The following is an 18,188-nucleotide window of genomic DNA, read 5'->3' on the forward strand; positions in this document are numbered from 1 at the left end:
AATGGGAAATATAAAACAGCCATTGTGCAAAAGTCGATTTTTCAAAAGCCAAAGAGATAAAGACTAGAAGGGAATGACTGAGAGGCGACGGAGATAATGCGGTTGATAATCAGGCTGAGGTAAAGTGCCGCGCTCGGAGAGCCACCGGCCGGCTCCGTGGGAGCGCCTTTGCAAGTCTTGCAAGCTGGATTTGCTCCTGCCTCATTACCATATGCATCTCCAGACCTTGTCCTTCTAGCTTTAAGTTGCCGCCTTGCCACACTCCTGCCAGCCGGAGAGAGCAAAGTCAGCCCAACTTTCTTCAAATCCCAAACGTCTCTCCACGAGCCACAGAGTTACCAGTACCCTCTAAGTCCGCTGAGGACAGAGAGCTGAGCCTTATACAGGCACTTGCTCTTCCCAGTGGACCTGACTAGCATGAGGTCGACAACTGGGGGCTGCGTCACACCCTGTCCTGCCTTTCCCTGGGCAAACTCCAGGGACCTTCTCTAGGCTGTCCTTGGGCCAGTCCTACAGAGCAGGCTGGGTATGTGATGGGGATGGTTGGACCCCTTTCCCCAAGGACAAGTGTGAATTAATGGAGGCAGTGGAAGAGACCAGCTGAATGCAACCAAGCTGATGCAACTTAGGGGTTTCTATGGGGATCAGCTGTCCTAGTCCAGAGGCTTGGTGCAGGGCCCAGTGCATAGTAACAGTTCAATAAATCCTAGCTGTTAGAACGAGGCTAGAGATACAAGGAAAGTAGTTTGGTGCCATGACCAAGGGGAAAGTGATGAGTTTCTTTGACTTCGTAAGCTAAGGTGACTAATAAAGGCCCAGGGAGAAAGTTAATTCACTGAACCGCCCAACGAGGTGCTCAGGCACCATTGGGTCTGACCACAGGCACATCTTGTGTAGGACCTTGGAGACCTTCTAGACCCCAATCATCTTCCGACTACTTACAGAGAAGCAAACCGAGGCCCCAAGAATACAAGTAACTTGTCCAACATCACAGTCGGTGGAAAGCCAGATCTTGACTTCTCCTCATTTCCAGTCAGGTGCTCTTGACCCTGACAAATGCCAACACTGCCTTGCTGGGTCATAACTTACCCCAATGAAAACTCATGGCACCTAGCCCCCTCTGTCCACCCTATCAGTCGAGGAGCTAGAAAGACACATGTCTAGACACATGGGTGCTCCTTCAGGATCTGGAAATCTTTGGGTTGAATGATTAGGGTTTCTTCCGTTCTCTTCCTACTTCTGCAGATTGGACCCCTGACTACTACGAGAATAGCTACGAGGAATACAACCAGGAAGAGAACAGCAGTAATGCTCCTGCCTACCAGGAGAATCCTGACTGGTACTACATGGAGGATGGTAGGTTCCAACACTCTTCGGGGGCCCTCCTGGGAGGAGAGAGCACCGCTAGAAGAGAGTTTGTGTGTGACTGTACGCAAGCACCTCTCTTTCCTCTCTGACCGGCATCAGAGAACAGGTATCGAGTAAATGACTTAGACTGGCTTTTCTCAGTTCGAATCATACACTAGGAGGATTGGCGGGGAGGGGTTCCTAGAGATTCTTTCTCCTACCTTCAAGTGACAGAGGAAACAGCTGAGGCCAGGGTTGGCCTAGCCAGGGTCATACAGCAAGGTAGTGTATCATCATCTGGGTCTCCAGACACGGTGATTCAAAGTCATGTTCAAAATCACTTCCTAGCTTTGATATACAGGAAGGTCCTAATTATGCAGAAGAGGCCGGGTTGGCATTCAGCATCAGATTGTAGGTTACACAAATTTGGCATTGAAACTCACCTTCCCCTTGGGCTGTGTTTTTCTTTCTCTTTACGCTCTTCGGAAGCTTTGCATAGTTGTTCGTGTGTGTGCGTGTGTGTGTGTGTGCACTCACGTGTGCTTCTACGTTTGTTTTTGTTTTTATGGCCTCTTAACCCAAGAAATGGGACAGAAGGAAAAAATGAGAAGTGGGGCCCGAGCAAAACCATGTGATGAAACCAGGAGAAGGAATGGAATGTACTTAGCCACTGGAATAAAAACTGTAACTGTGCAAAGTGGCCTGGAAGGCAGGGCCAAGATACAGGGCATCAGGGGAACATCAGAAGGGACCATCAAAACAAGAGCTGGGCCCAGGGATCCTAGTTCCTGAACCAAAGAACAATGTGTGTGAACAGAAGGATAAAGAATTCCCCAAGGGAAGATCCATTCAGACAACCATGAAAAGCCAAAGGCACAGATGAAATATGACAAAATCTAACTGAACAAGTAGTTGAAGAAAGATGAAGGCCACTGGGTCATTTCCTCCTCGCCGCCAATTCTTCTGTCGCCCTCTTGCCTTTGGTCTTCTTTCCTGATGTTCAGAAAGCTTGTGTTTCATTAGGGGTGGGTTTTCTTTCCCCACTCCTGACCTCCACCCCCGGGCACTGGGAGTAGGGGAGGTCTTCAGGCTTATGAAATGCCTTCAGCATCAGAGGCAGACCCCGTGGCACTCCCAGCGAGACTGGGAGGAGAAAAACACTGATGGTGGAAAAGGGGAGTTTCTCAATGAGAAACTCAATGAGATTCCTTCTCGCCTGTCCTCTCACTAACCTGAATCTCTCTCTGGTCCTGTGACTGCGGTTTTCCTTGCTCTTTAAGGGGAATTCATGTTTCCCCCTTTCCCCAATCACCGGCTACGCATTCCCTCTGTCATTCCGGGGCTACGCATTCCCTCTGTCATTCCGGGCGGGAGGCTGAAGTGTGATGGGCCAGCAGGGGGCTTCTCACCTGCTGTGACTCGAGATCATTGACTTCTGCCCTCTTAGACCCGTGCCTGTCAAACCCCTGTGAACATGGCGGGGACTGCCTTGTCAGTGGCGACACCTTCACGTGCAGCTGTCCGGCCCCTTTCTCTGGAAACAGGTGTCAGAATGGTGAGTGTGCTTTCACTGGCTTCCGTCTGCCCTCGGAGTTGAACAAGAGGCTACTCCTCCTCCAGCTCTAGGGGGCAGAAAGGGCTGAATGATTCCATGGAAAAGGTAATAACCACACGTATTGTATCCTCCATAATGGACTCCTCGGCATGGTAACAAGAAGCATCTCATTGAATCCTCCCCCATGCCTGTCGGATAGACTGGTATGTCCATTCTACAGATGAGAACACTGAGGCTAAGAGGAGATAAGAGCTGGACTCTGACCAAGCTGTATCCTCCACTCAGGACTTGTTGTTTAGAGTGTTTAGACTAACTATGACAGAGAAATACTGTTCTCGAATGAGAGAGTGGGAAGAATCTGAAGGCACATGAGGCCCAATCCGGTTAGAGAAAGGGAGCCCAGAGATACAGGGGACTTGCCCATGGTCACACAGCTAGTTAGAAGAGCAGAAATTAGAGGCCTGGTGCCTGGCTCCCATCCCCATGCTCTTTCTTCCTACCATCCTCACGATGTCTGACTTCAGTGACCTCTTCTGGGCATAACATGAAGCTATGTGATAAGATATTGAGAACAGAACTCTTATGGGCTAAGTGAGCCCCTGGAGAGAACATGGTTCTGTTCCATCTAGCCACCATCTAACTGGAGTGAGGGGGCCACTCACTCCAGTGAAGTGAGGACCTTTAAATAGGGTTTTATGATTGCCTTGTTTTCTCTGTGCTCTCTTCGCCCCTTCCTTCCATTTGCAATCCTGTAAGTCCTTCAACCTTCAGGATGGTTTGGGGTATCAGGCGTTAACATAATATCTGGGTTCATCCCTCAACTTCCCCAAAGAACGACAAAATTGTAAATAGAATATAAAATCAATTACAAAGTAGAGAACTGAAATTGCAGTTCTATTTGTTTGTGGAAGGTGTAAAAATTACTAAGTTGTTTTTTTTTTTTTTATATATCAAGATAGAGTAAAAAAAAGAATATGAGTCCTGGAAGGAACTGGGATGCAATCATTCGTGACCCAATGATTTTTTTTTTTAATTTCCCCCCAAAATAAAATAAATAAATAAAAAATTTAAAAATTGTCCAGGAGTAGCGTGGTGTTTCCAGACCACAGACAAGGGCATGCGTTCACCCACCCACCCCCAAACATCATATTGTGCAGGTACCCCGGTAAGTAAAATGTGTACCCAGTCATGTCACTCACTTCTCTATGGATCTCCCATAGTGCAAAACAAGTGCAAGAACAACCCATGTAACCGGGGCGATTGTCTCATTACCCAGAGTCCTCCCTATTACCGCTGCGCCTGTAAACACCCTTACAGGGGACCCGACTGCTCCACAGGTAAGTGCTGGAGGACCCTTCTCTGCTCGGTTTTCTCTCTGGCCTGTGCCTGGGATGTCTGCAAACTATGGTGTGGAAGTCCAGATACCTCTGATGCTTTAGTGGCATCTGAGATGGCCCTTTTAACTAGGACTTTTTAAAAATGCATCATCCCAGGGCGCCTGGTTGGCTCAGTCAGTAGAGCACATGACTCTTGATTTTGGGGCTCTGAGTTCGAACCCCATGTTGGGCGTAGAGATTACTTAAAAATAAAATCTCAAAAAAAAAAAAATGCATCACCCCTAGAGAGTCTAGGGGGAATTAACTAACCTGTGTTCCTTCCCATCCAAAAAGAGTAATCTTGAAACTCATTTCCTCCAGGAAGTAAGCCTGGTCTATTTCTGGAATGGGCTGTGTAGGGGATTAAATCTGTACTTAGTCACTGCTATGAGTCAGGCATTGTCCCAAGGGATTCATGCTTTTTTGTACATTCTTCCAAAAATGCCACAAGGAAGAGCTTTACAGATGAAGGAACCAAAGTTCAGAGAAGTTAACTAACTTGCTTACAGTCAAAGAGCTATCGAAAGGCAGAGCCAGGTTTCAACCTAGCCCAGACTGGCCCCCAGTTTCCTGCTCAGTCTATATCCCTTGTGCCTTACTGGGTGACCCATCTACTTAGGTGTTCTTCTTTGCATGGCCTCCATCATATTGACTCAACCATGTTTGCTTATGTTCTTAAGGTTCGTGAGTACCTTGACTAGAGTGTCAGTGGGTCTCTCCCCTGTGGTAACCCAACTTTTATGAAAAGATGGGCACCAGAAGAGTGCCACCAATATCTCCTCATCATCTCTGATGTAGCTACAACGCCTTCTGAAGAGACTTCCTGGCCCCACTTCCTGTGTTCACAGGGGCTCCTGCGTGCAGGCCAAATCCCTGCCAAAATGGTGGCACCTGCTCCCGGCATAAGCGGAGAACCAAGTTCACCTGTACCTGCCCTGACCAGTTCAAGGGGAGATTCTGTGAAATAGGTATGGGTCTCTACCACCTCTCTAACAGAAACTCTGGGCCACAGGGAGGCCTTTGGGATCCTTTTATGTTTGGGTTTTATTCCCAGAATGGAGTTCAGGTCAGGATTCCCAAACTCTACTATTGCCTTGGCCTTCTAACCAAAGGGCATAGGCTACGCCTGGCTCCATGTAAAAAAAGTCACAAACTGGGATGTAGTGTAGGACAATCGAGCACACCTGGGCCTCCCTGGGCCTCAACCCACAGGCCACTGGCCCTTGTGTGAGCCAAAATTAAAGAATTAAGTTCTATCTACCCACAACCACCGTGTTTCATGTTTTTAAGCTGGGTTGAACATGGGATATACAAGCCACTCTCTTTCTAGAATTCATGGTGGAATCTCAGGGTGATCAATATTCAGGCCCAATCCTCTCCCTACTTGATGCACCTGTCAGGTCCTCTTCAGGAGCAACATGCCAGTCCCTTTCAGTTCCCGTGTCCCTGCCTACTCTTTCCAAGGTCCTGATGACTGCTACGTTGGTGATGGCTACTCTTACCGAGGGAAAGTGAGTAAGACAGTCAATCAACACTCATGCCTTTACTGGAACTCCCACCTCCTCTTGCAGGAGAATTACAACATGTTTATGGAAGATGCTGAGACCCATGGGATTGGGGAGCACAACTTCTGCAGGTAAAACTAACGTTCTTCTCCATGAGCAGTCTTGGGCGCTTGTCAGTGTAAGGGTTTCTCTGTCCATTTCCCCTGCTCCTAGTGTTCCTCAGCCAGCTTAGAAATTGGGGAGTGGACACTGAGACTCATCAGCTTTCTTTATGGGAAGGTTTTCCTACAGAGGATAGACTAGGTTTTGCTGCTGTAACAAACAGCTCCCAAATCCTAGTGGCTTGAATACCTCAGGGTTTAATTTTCACTGTGGCTGCATGTGTCATGTGGGCTGGGGAATGAGGAGTGAGGGAGAATCTTAGCTCCACAGAGTTACTCAAATACCCAGGAAAGGTAAGGAGAGACTCAAAAACAGAGCATGAGTTTTTTTAACTGCCTGAATCTAGAATGGATTCATCATCTCTGCACATATATTTTATTGGACAGAAATACTCATGCTTTATCCTGCCTGACTTCAAGGGAGAAATGTAAAAGATATATATATAAAACGGAATGTCTGGTCAGCTTTGCAATCTCTGCCACAAGGAAGCTCAGGTTTTCCCACATCAGGATAACCCCATTTCTATACGTGGTGATGACTAGTTACCTTCTTCCCCTTCTGCTGTCTCCAGACACCTCTGATGGCTTCCTCCACTGCTCTAACCAAGGCCAAGGATGCATATCATCTGCTTACAAGGGACAGGAATTTTTTTGTATGGCTTTAAACTGGTTCCATTAAACCAGAGGATTTCCCTTGCATGAAACACAAGTTATCTTTCACTCTCACTCACTTTGAGCTGTTTCCTTCCTGGAAGGGTCTTCAGAGTGACGCCCATGGTAGGCTTCCTCAGAGAATTCTCACACACAGGATTTGGAAGTCTGGGCAGAGGAGCTCTTCTTTTACCAGGTGTCTGTAGCTATTTCACTTTCCTGACCAAGGAGAATCTTCAACAGGGATCTCATTTCTTTGCCTACAAACAATTTGATATGTCCCATGAATCTGGCACAAGGCTTGTTGACTATTTTCTGATCATTGGGATTCTTCTCTGCAAGTTAAGTTTTGCCAAAAACACTATGTGTCAGGGTTTGTTAAGCTTTTGGAAGAATGGAATAGAAAGTGGTCCCTGGGAGAACATAGAAATTTGGTACTCTCTTATCCAAAGGTCTTTTGATGAAGTTCAGTGGCTTCACCAAGCCTTAACCTTGGATTATTTTGTGTTTTCATTTTAGAAACCCAGATGGAGATAAAAAGCCCTGGTGTTTCATTAAAGCCAACAGTGCAAAGGTGAAATGGGAGTACTGTGATATCTCAGCTTGCTCAGCCCTAGGTAAGACCGCGGTTGTCCTGAAGTCCCAGTAAGGGTGAGGTTGCATATTAATAGATAGATGTTTCTGCACCCCATCTCTTCTACACTGTCCACCCATAATACCTGTTTTACCAATTGCCATCCCAGTGGAAACCCAAATGCCCAATCCTCTGCTCCCCTTTCAGGATGTCTAGTATGCCTGGATACCTTTGTAAACCGAGGCCAGTAATCCAATTATAAACTCATATTTCCTGACTCCCAGTCAGTGTACTCAGCAAATACTCACGGATTTCTTGAAATATGCCCAGTAGTATCCCAGGTCTTCAGTATACAGTGGTGATCAAATATTGGCTGAGACTCCATAGCCTCTCAGGATGTGACACGGACAGAATTCCAGCCTCACGATCTTCCTGGCTGTCCTCTCTGGCCCACCTCTCTAACCACGTCAGGAACATAGCACCCTCGCATCTTGGTCAATGGGATTACCTCCCTGGATAGTTTCGATTCTGTGCCTTTGCTTTCATGGTCAGCTCCGTCTAGAATACTGACATATGTCTGATTTTGTCCATCTCCAACTATTCTTTAAAAATCAACTTAAGTAACCCTTCCTCCAGTGATGGATTTACATATTTACACACAAGTTTTTGTATACATGTCAAAATAAGATGTAAAAAGTAACACCTTTATCATTAGTTCTATAGACTTGCTTCATAGGAATCCAAGTATTAACCTATATTAATTGTGCACCTACTACCTGCCCGCCTGGTATACATCAGTGCAGTCTCTTAACTCTGAAGCTTGCTAAGCTGCTGGACTCGGAGTCATACCTCTGACAGCCTCCTTCTGAGGCCCTGGAAGGAAAGTGAATGGTGTGATTTGTCTTTCTTGTGTCCCACAGACATTGCTGACCCAGAGGGAAGCCCCACAGAGCCTCTGACCCAGCTTCCAGGGTTTGACTCATGCGGGAGGACTGAGATGACGGAAAAGAAGATCAAGAGGATCTATGGAGGCTTTAAGAGCACGGCGGGCAAGCACCCGTGGCAGGCATCCCTGCAGACCACATTGCCACTGGCCACCTCCATGCCCCAAGGCCACTTCTGTGGGGGAGCGCTGATCCACCCCTGCTGGGTGCTTACCGCTGCCCACTGCGCCAAGTAGGTGCCTACTGAAAGCAGAGGCTAGAGAGACTCGAGTTTCTGGGGGGTATTCTCCCCTTCCCATCAGATCAGCATTTTGGTGACTCTGGCAGGATCAGAGGGGCTGATTTAACCCTAAGAGCAAAAGAGTGGCTCCTTAAAACCAGAGGGAAAAGAGCTACCATGTCCAGAATGCTTACAATGGACTTTACATGCATTATGACAGTTAATTCTGAACACAGTCTGCTGGAAGACAAGCTGAGAAAGGACAGGGATTTTTACTTCTGTTTATTGTAATATACCCAGTGCCTAGGGCAGGTCTTCATACAGTGCCCGTCTTCAGAAAATATTTGTGCAGTGAAAAAAATTTATTGTTATTCTCATTTCGTAAACAAGGACCCAGGGTCTTGGGAAGGTTTAGGACCTTGTGTAAAGTCATGTGTAAAGTGAGTAGGTAAATGAGGTATGAACCCAGATTGACCTGCTTCCTTAACCTCTCCAGTCTTGCCCTGAACAGAGGCAACGGCATGCTCCTATCAGATGCCATTACCATGAACCTCCTGGTTTTGTGTGTCTTCAGCCATGACTCCTGTTTGGCCTAAAGAAGCCAGCACTACTTCCCCTGAGTTCCCCAAGTTCATGGTCAGGGCTGGTCCCATGTAGCCCAGGTTTTTGTGGCAGCCTTGAAAGTCTTCCTATCCAGTGTCATTAAGCAAATTCGTCTGGCATTCCTCAAACACGCAAACATTAACCTCCACCGAGAATAGTTGTTCAAGAAGTTCATTGACTGCTCTTTAGCAAATCCCAGGGGGAACGGGAGGTCTCTCAGGAAATGTGGGATACACTTCACAGCTTGTGTTTGAAGACCGTGTTTCCTCACATTTTCTTATTTGGACCACACAGCAAGGTTCTGCGAGCAAGACAACAGTTATAGATGAGGATACCAAGACTGCAGAAGGTTGGGTCATTTGTCCAAGGTCAGCCAGCAACCTGGGAGCAAAGCCAGTGCTTAGCTTCAGTCTCTCAAATACCAGACCATCTTACCTTCCCTTGCAGCATAAAGACCAAACATCTGAAAGTGGTGTTAGGGGACCAGGACCTGAAGAAGACAGAATCCCATGAGCAGAGATTTGGGGTGGAGAAGATCTTCAAGTACACCCACTATAATGAAAGAGAAGAGATTCCCCACAATGACATTGGCAAGTCTCCTCGATGGCAGATCTCCTATGGGTGTTGTTCCTGGGTAGATTTCATGACTGATGGAAAGTTGAGGTGTGGTCCTAGAAGGTGCTTTTATCTTTTTGGTCCCTCACAGACTCTGTAAGGTGAAGAATTTATTCCAGAGCCTTTTAGTTTTAAGGGTCTGTGTTGATGGTATGGATAAATGAGGGGAAGAAGTGCTAGCAAGGCTCTATTGTGCAAAGAACCCAGCCTTGAATCCCAGCTCCCTCCCTTTCTAGCTGGCTTCACTCCTCCAAACCTCAGTTCCTCTTCTGTTAAATGAATACACTGGTGTGCAACAGTCAGCTTCCTGGTGTTCAGTGACATGACATGCATATGTCCCCATGTACATCTGGAATCTAGTAGGTGCTCGGATGTAAAGGCAATGATGTTAAGCTGCTGGCTGCTCAGCGTGTACCCCAATTCTCCATTCCTGGGACCTGTCACTCTCTTTCTTTCCTCAATATCTTATTTTTCCCTCTTGAAGCTTGTTCTTTAAAAAAATGGATTAGAAATTATTTTCAAACTCCTCTATTATTTTTTTTGTACTATGCTCAGCCTGAAGAGTGACTCCTCCCCCAAGAGAAGTTGAAAGAATGCAGTGGTCAAGGAGCAAGGCATTCGTTTGTTAGGCACTGGGAGTGGGGCTTTGCTATGTCTACCTCCTGATCAAGATGAAGCTAATGACAGAGAAGATATCATCATTCATTTCCTCTTTCTCTCCCTCCCTACTAGCTTTGCTCAAGCTAAAGCCAGTGGATGGTCACTGTGCTTTGGAATCCAAATATGTGAAGACTGTATGTTTGCCGGATAACATTTTCCCCTCTGGGACTGAATGTCACATCTCTGGCTGGGGTGTGACAGAAACAGGTGAGTCTGGCCGTGCACCCTCCTGAGACGAAGGTGGGTTGTGTTAACCAGAGAAGAAAGGGGTCAAACTTAACACCCCTTCTGAACTTGAAATCAGTGTTCTGTTGAAGATGTATTACCCAAAGAAGAGATTACCTCATGGCTAAAGCTCTAGTTAAATCTCATTACTTCCAAGGAGCCTTCTTTGATCTTTCTCTCTGTCCCCGTCCCCTACCCTGACCTCCATTAAGTATTGATCCTGTATCCACATAGATCTCTCTCCTTCCCTAGGTAGATTGGAAAGAGATTATAAACAAGTTGGGTTTGACGTCAGACAGACTTGGGTTAGGTTGTTGGCTTTGTCACTTGGACAGCTGAGTTTTAGTTCCTCCACAACCACACTTACCTCCTAGGTTTGGAATCATGATAAAAGGAATTGATAGAGTTCTATGGAGATATTCACTAAGTCAGCCCCTGGAGGGAGGGGTCTGCGCTTGTTCACCTGTCTCCCCTGGAGTGCTTTGCTCAGGGGTCTCCACATTGTAGGCATTGTATAAACTTTCTTAAACCAAGCTATTGATTTGTCTCTAGGATGTGGTCTTATCTAAAAAAGTAACCACAGGATTAATTTCCTCGTGTGCTGACAAGATTATATTCTCTAACATATAAACTTCAGAAGTGTGTTTCAAGTCTTTCTCAAAAACTCAAAATAGATTTCTCCCCCCCCAAAAAAATCTTGTCTTTAATAATAGAAAGCAAGAAACACTTAAATAGACCTATATTCATGAAGAGAATGAAATGTAATATACAAATTTGCCAGAAGGCTTTTGGGAAAGAAGATTTCGGGTTAATCAGATCTAGGGTTAACGGGAGACCAGTCTTCACGGGGATCATCACTGTCGTGCACCTAAACCTTTCACCGTGCTGACCAGAGCACACTGAATAGACCAGAGGATCTGCTCTGGGAAGTGGGTAATCTAATGGAGCAACCAGGACACTGCACCTGTCATTAGGAATCTACCGTGTGCCGGCCCTCCGGTAGGAAATTTAAAAAGTGGTTTAAGACACTATCCCTGCCCCTTCTGACCTGATGGTCTAGTTGGGAAGACAGAAGAGGGAATAAACATCTCTGTTCCACTGTGATATAAGCACAGTGTGGAAGGTCTAAAAAACCATGGTGAAGCCGGGAGGCCAAGAGCTCCCGTCCTTGAAAGAGGAGACTCCTAAGCCCAGCTTAGACCTGGGGCCATCTTCTTATCCATGCTAGCTTCTGGTGGGACAGGTGTCACCCGGGTCCCCAAAGTGGTGACTTCTTTCCTCTACCCCACAGGGGAAGGCTCCCGCCATCTCCTGGATGCCAAGGTCAAGCTGATTGCCAACACCTTGTGCAACTCCCACCGACTCTATGACCACATGATCGACGACAGCATGATTTGTGCAGGAAACCTGCAGAAGCCTGGGAAAGACTCCTGCCAGGTCAGAGGTTCCCAATGGCACTTGGAGAAGGAAACGTGGGTGGGAGCTTATGCTGGGCTGAGGCCAGACTGAGAGCCCAGGGCTGGGAGGCCGGTTCAGAGACCCACCTGCCATAAAGCTAAGGCTCAGGCAGGTACACCCGTCCTCTAGCAAGTTGGTACCCATATCCATCCAGGAGGATCTGGCACAGTGACTATAGCGGCCACTTGGCCTGCCTTATCTAATTTAATTCTCATGACCCTGCTGAAGGGGATATCATCATCACCAGATCACAGATATTTCGAGAAATGATCTTGGCCTAGAGTACCTGGGTGGTGAGTGGCAGAGGGAGAATTTGTTTCCCTATGTTTAAATGTGAAGATGAAAAAAAAATAAAATAAATAAAAAAAAAATAAATGTGAAGATGATGCCTCTGGTCTTGGCCCTGGGCAATGGGGCTGAAAATCCCAACGAGGACCCAGGCAAGAGACCAGTGTCTAGGAGAAAGATGACAGGTCCCAAGAATTCGCAATAATATTAACTAAACATTGGGATTTGCGTATGTATATGTGTGTGTATGTGAGAGCGAGACCAAGACGGGGGTGGGGATTCATCCATAGCAAACTAAGTGGTTGAATGCTCCTTAGCCTGCTGGCCTTCTCTCCAGTCTAGGACTTTTGGGGACCTCAAGCCATGGAGGCCTATGGTGACTCAGAGGTTGCAGGACAGGGAGAGGGTGGAGATTCCATGGACTGGTTCCAAGGTGTTCTCAAGACTTTCCCTCAAGTCGGAGCCCAGGCCCCATGGTGTCTCTCTCTGTAGAGGTCACATCTCACCAGAGACATCCTTCCTAGACTCCCAGGAACACCCTAAGCTTAGAATTTTCTGTCTGTCATCCTCAAAAGTCCCCCAGCTGTCCTGGAAACCCCAGTGTGGACACACTCAAACCTCAGCTCCCCCCTTACAAAGGGGCCCAACGATGATCTACCGGCTTCAAGCTGGGACGGGAAATCACCATCACTCTGTCTCAGGTTTGTCCCTTCCCAAGGGGCCGCAGATATCCACCTACTCAAAAGAGCGTCGTGGGTTGATGGGTGTGATTTGTCTGAACCCCCTGGAAGATGAGTAAGGAAACAGATCATTCCGTTCTCTAAGTATTTCGAGGGCTTTGCTCGCAGGCTTTGGAAACAGTCATGGGCTTGAATCCTGGCTCTTTCACTTTTGACTTTTGTCCATCACTGAATTGCTTCGTCAGCTTGGGCTGCTCTAGTAAATCCCCATATATCAGCTTAAACAGTGTGGATGTATTTCTCCCAGTTCTGGAGGCTGGCTGTCCAGATCAGGGTGTCAGCGTGGTCAGGCTCCAGGGGGCGCCCTCTCCCAGGTTACAGACAGCCGACTCCTTATGGCCTCACACTGAGGAAACAAGGGGCTACCCCTGTGGTGTCCCTTTCCCCAGGGAACTAATCCCATGCCCGATGACTTCGCCTCATCTCCTCCCAAACGCCCCACCCACCGATAGCATCACATTGGGGAGTTAGACTTCAACGTGGGGATTTTGGGGAGAAACACATTTCAGTTCATTACACTGAAATAACTCTCCAATCTCGGGTGCCTAATCTACAATATGGAAATAACATATGCATAAAATCCTAAGGTGTGGCTAAGATTCAAAGAGATGATTCCCTAAAAATCCTCTCACTGGCTAGTGTAAGCTATGGTGCATGGTGAGAGCCGTCCCTTCTCACCAGCCTCCTCCTGCCGTGTTAGCTGGGCTCAACCAGAACTGGGCACTGTTCTATGTACTTGACAGACATTAATCTGTACAGGAGCTGGGGCAAGTGGGGGGAGGTCTACTGCTCTCCACAACCCACCATGTGAGAAACTGAGGGCCATTTCAGCGGGCCTAGTTTGGAACTAAGAAGATCTAATCCCATAGACCGTGTTGACAATCTAGACTATGCTGTCTCTGAGCCCCGTCCTCCCCACACTAGTGTGTGCCCTGTGGGGCCTGGGAGGGCTCTGTTCAAACAAGGTACCGGCCCCCCCACCAGATCTCACAGGAATGAGAAGTTGGGGGCCCCTGAGAACTCGCTGTGATTACGAGTCATGACTAAGTGTGTGGAAGCAGGGACGTGACCACTGTGGTCCAGCCCTGTGGCTTCTCTGCCAACCCCTCATGGACTCAGGGGCCTATGGTGGTACTCACTTCTCTCCCCTCAGAGCTTTGTGTCTTAGGAGGCATTGGAAGAGCCCTGCCACCACTTTCCAGAGAAAACCGCCGGGGTGATTCCCCCATGGCCCCCTGGCATCTCCTCATGGAAGCGGAGGGTGTCTCGGAATGTACCCTGATTCATAAAGCTGAACTCAGGTGTCTTCTTTCCCTTAGGGTGACTCTGGAGGCCCTCTGACCTGTGAGAAGAACGGCACCTACTACGTCTATGGGATAGTGAGCTGGGGCCTGGAATGTGGGAAGAAGCCAGGAGTCTACACCCAAATTACCAAATTCCTGACTTGGATCAGAGCCACCATCCAAAAGGAGGGTAGCTTCTAAGGTGTCTTCTGAACCTGAGAGCCCATTGTCCTGAGCACCTAGACAAGGCCAGGCCTCATGGGCAGCACTGGACGCCCCGGGAGCCCCCAGGAGGCCATACAGCCGAGTGGCCATGCTCTAAGCAGAGACAACGGCCGCCCAGCCTGGGGCCGCCCTGGAACCAGCACGTCCACTGCTTTATCAGGCTGCCTCATGGGTAACCCAAGAAATGCCAGAACCCACCCAATAGATACTTTGTTGGCTTCCCTTCAAACATGGGCACCTTCCAGAAAATCACAGACCGCCTTCACCTCAGATATTTGCAAACGTGGGATCTCAGAAAGACGGGAGCCAGTGGGAATCGCCTTGACATCTTTATTCCTCAACCCAGACACCCAAGGTATGCCACAGAACGGGCCACCCACTTCCAGGATTAGATGGGAGACCAAAAATACAAGATTCTCTGTGGTTTTCTGAGAGTCGTTGTTTTAGTAAAGGGGGCTCGGGGAAGGACTGGCGCATGGTTTTTTCAGCTCGCTCGAACGGAAGCCCATCTCTGGTGGGCACCTTTCCTCCCGAGCCTCTTTCCCGAGAATCCTGGGCGGACGCAGCTCACTCACAACGGCAGAACCTTCCTCCTGTTGACATGTAGAATCTCCATGGCGTCTGGGTTCACGTCCCCCCTCTGCTTATCCGTGGGCCCCACAGCCGCTGGCCCCCGCTGCGGAAACCAAACACACCCCCTGAATCAGAGTGAAGCTTCCACCCGGCTCCCACAGGATGGGAGATGCTGCCCCCCCGCCCCGACCCAAGAGAAAGGATCCTCGAGGCAAGAAGGAGAAAGAAGCAAAGCCAATCTCTCATTTAGACGTGGTGTCTTTCTTCAGAACAAAGTAGGGTTCAAAACCCAGACTGCTGCAGCCAGAGAGTCCCTGACCCTTTCTACGCATGTAACGAGCCAGCAGTGAGCGCAGCCTGGGCTGCGGTGGCCGGCGATTGAAGGAGCCCGGGTCGGTTTGTCTCTGCACAACTAATGGCTGCGACTTCAGAGAAAACCCTGCAGGAAGTTTAACCCGGGTGTCATCCGCCCGGCCATCTCAGACCCGGGAAATTAGGCTCCTTGCCCCAGCTGCGTTTCTTACTTCTTCAGAGCCGGCTGACCTTTGACCAAAAATAAAGTTTGAAAAGAAACAATGAGTCTGCCTTTCCCCACGGCCTTGCCGGCTGGGGCGGGTTGGCAGCTGGCTACTCACAGAAGCCCCCGGGAGACTCAGGCCCCTCGCCTTGGCCAGTTCTGCCGCCCGCCGAGCCATTTCCACTTTGTAGGAGCCGGGAGGTGTCCAGCCAATACCTCTGGTCAGGTTCAAGTCAGATTTGTACTTGACCTTAGGGGACGGAGGGAAGCAAGATGAATAGGTCAGCAGGGTCTGGGGTGGTGGAACATACGCCGCTGTCAGTAAGACCAGGACAAGGGGAGCGAACTCCGCCTAGAGCTGCTGCGTGGAGGGCCCGATGTGCTGTGAGCCAGCCCGGCATGTCCCTGGGCTTTGCATCTTTTGACTCAAGCAACAGGAGCGACACTGGGGACCGAGAGTGGGGAGGATCCGTTCAAGTCTGAGCTCCCACCTCGACTCGCTCCGTGGCCTAAGGAAAGCCATGTCCCTTCTCTGGGCTTCAGCTGCCTCCCAGGGAAAGTGCAAGGACAGAGTTAGGGACCGGCTAAGACCTCTTAGAAATAGTGTGGCAGAACCATCGAGAGCTTAAGCTCTCACAGCAAACCAAATGGGGTTCGTATCCCAGGCCTGCCCCCTTTCGCTCAGTGATCTTGAGTCAGTTCCGTAACCTTTCCAGGCCTGCGGTTTCTCAGCAGGAAAACGGGGCAGGGTCGGGTTGCTGTGGGAGCTCCAAGACGCTGTGCTTGAAAAAGCATTTGGCAGCGAGCCTGGTCCACCGTAGAGATTCCACAAATTAGAATTATTAGTCCTTCTGGCTCTACAGTGTTAGGTCTCCCGGATTCTATCTCGGCCCAGCTGCCCCCTGAAGGTCATGGGGGATGCTGCGTGGTGGCCGAGGCAGGGGAGGAGGGGCTTGGCTGGGCAGGAGTGGGGGGCATGGGGGACAGCTCACATCGCTCTGCAGGTGGTGGGCCTTCTGCGCGTGCTTCAGGCCTAGCTGCTCCGGGTCGCAAGTGGGCTGGGGCAGGGGCTGCCTGTAGCCTGTGTCGCTGGCCAGCTGCTGGCTCCTCCTGGCCTGGATGAAGCTGGGCTGGTCCGGGCAGCTGTGGAACTGGGACCGACTCTTGGCAAAGTCCTTCTTGTACTCATTGTCACTCTGGAGTTTGCCGACGCTGAGGAAATGCCTCATCCTTGGGTCATCATTGACGCTGCGGTAACCAATCTGCAGGCCCCGGTCCCGTAGGAAGGCCTCTTTATACTGGAACTGCAGGTCAGAGAAGCAGAGATGGGTCCTGGGGGCCTGCCTGCCCTCCGGGGCCAGCCCACAGGATTCTCAGCAGGAAGTGCACGAAGGGTAAGGTGACAGCTTCGGATTCAGACAGACCTGGAATCTAGAGCTCCCTCTGCTACCTTCTAGCTGTGTGGCCTGGGGCCAGTTACTGAGTCTCTCTGAGCCTCCGTTTCCCCACCTGATAAAATGGGAGAACGAGCCTCCACCCCACGGGACACGGAGAGGAGTCAGTGAGCTGGGGGCTGAGCTTCAGGTTCGTGCCCAGCGAGCGGCAGCTGTGGGTATGAAGGCTGCCGTAATGAATAACCAACAGGAAGAGGAGCGCGGCCACTCTCTCTGAGGCCACTCTTCCTTCCATTCTTCCCAGCCTCCAGGGACCCCGCCCAGGGTTCCTCAAACTATCTATAGGGAAGGATCAGATTCATTTTGTTTTGGTTTTTGAATTTCCAATCCATCAAAGACCCAAAGGTGGTTCCACAGCATCTCATTCATATGTCGTGGTAACACCCAAGCCAGCCTCTGCCCTGCTGCAGATGAGTCCCCCGGGCACAGGCTTGGTTGTCACAACGATTGCCAAAAATGTTTCTGAACACTTGTTCTTGATTTCTGGACCGATTGTGGGCAGATGCGAGCTATTCACGAGTGATCCGTGATCTACCTTCCTTTTCCATAAAAATGACTGCCATGTTTGGAACACCTGTTACTTGCATCGCACCAGAAACCATGTTGTTTCCAGTCCTACGTCCATCCTAGGAGATGAAAATTGTATCCCCATTTCATAGATGTAGACGTGGGCTTTCAAAGAACGTAAGCAACTTGCCCAGCACTACACGGCCAAGTCCCAAGTAACTGAGCCAAGATTTGAACTCAGAATCAATCTAGGGGAAATCTCAATCTCGTTCTACCCTGTCACACTGCACTTCAGCTAAAAGTCCCTTGATTGTGGATTAACACATCAGTCACTTGTTAGTTCACTTCTGGGGACCCAAACGTCAACTTTTAAGAGTGTCTTCCCCAACCTGAAATTTCTGGCTAAGGTTCTAGAAACTAAGGGCCTATTTTTAATTTCATTTGAAATACTTGTCAGGTTTGGGTGCCTGGTGGTTTGCTTTTCAATAGAACTGGGAAAAGCAGTCAGACCTATTAGTGACAGAGGGACAGAGAGCCCAAGGTCTTACGTCACTGGCGATCTCCCTGGACGCCCGGGCAGTCTGGAATGGAATGGCGTCCAGCCTGAAGTCGTAGCCGCCAGCCCGGGTCTGTTCCCAAGAGCTTCTGTAGGCTTTCTAGATGGGGAAAACAGAAAACTGAGTGAACAGGGAGTGAGAACCCCATAC

The 18,188-nt window shown here is 49.1% G+C and overlaps 2 protein-coding genes across 2 annotated transcripts in view; one reads left to right on the top strand and one right to left on the bottom strand.

The window, feature by feature from the left end:
* HABP2 (hyaluronan binding protein 2) overlaps positions 1-14,784 on the top strand; it is a 31,605-nt gene extending 16,821 nt beyond the window's left edge. The window contains exons 3-13 of the mRNA XM_046026913.1: positions 1,246-1,356; positions 2,795-2,902; positions 4,123-4,239; positions 5,127-5,246; positions 5,743-5,914; positions 7,115-7,212; positions 8,090-8,345; positions 9,384-9,526; positions 10,284-10,418; positions 11,728-11,873; positions 14,242-14,784. Of these exons, the coding sequence (XP_045882869.1) occupies positions 1,246-1,356; positions 2,795-2,902; positions 4,123-4,239; positions 5,127-5,246; positions 5,743-5,914; positions 7,115-7,212; positions 8,090-8,345; positions 9,384-9,526; positions 10,284-10,418; positions 11,728-11,873; positions 14,242-14,406 (1,571 nt within the window). The 3' untranslated portion in view covers positions 14,407-14,784. The remainder of the gene's footprint in view (positions 1-1,245; positions 1,357-2,794; positions 2,903-4,122; positions 4,240-5,126; positions 5,247-5,742; positions 5,915-7,114; positions 7,213-8,089; positions 8,346-9,383; positions 9,527-10,283; positions 10,419-11,727; positions 11,874-14,241) is intronic.
* Positions 14,785-14,993: 209 nt separating this feature from the next.
* LOC123955187 (nebulin related anchoring protein) overlaps positions 14,994-18,188 on the bottom strand; it is a 67,233-nt gene continuing 64,038 nt past the window's right edge. The window contains exons 37-39 of the mRNA XM_046026912.1: positions 18,030-18,137; positions 16,513-16,824; positions 14,994-15,770 (exon numbers count right to left, since the gene is read on the bottom strand). Coding sequence (XP_045882868.1) covers positions 15,483-15,770; positions 16,513-16,824; positions 18,030-18,137 — 708 coding nt within the window. The 3' untranslated portion in view covers positions 14,994-15,482. The remainder of the gene's footprint in view (positions 15,771-16,512; positions 16,825-18,029; positions 18,138-18,188) is intronic.

Source organism: Meles meles, chromosome 13 (assembly GCF_922984935.1).
Source record: "Meles meles chromosome 13, mMelMel3.1 paternal haplotype, whole genome shotgun sequence".
Lineage (NCBI taxonomy): Eukaryota > Metazoa > Chordata > Mammalia > Carnivora > Mustelidae > Meles > Meles meles.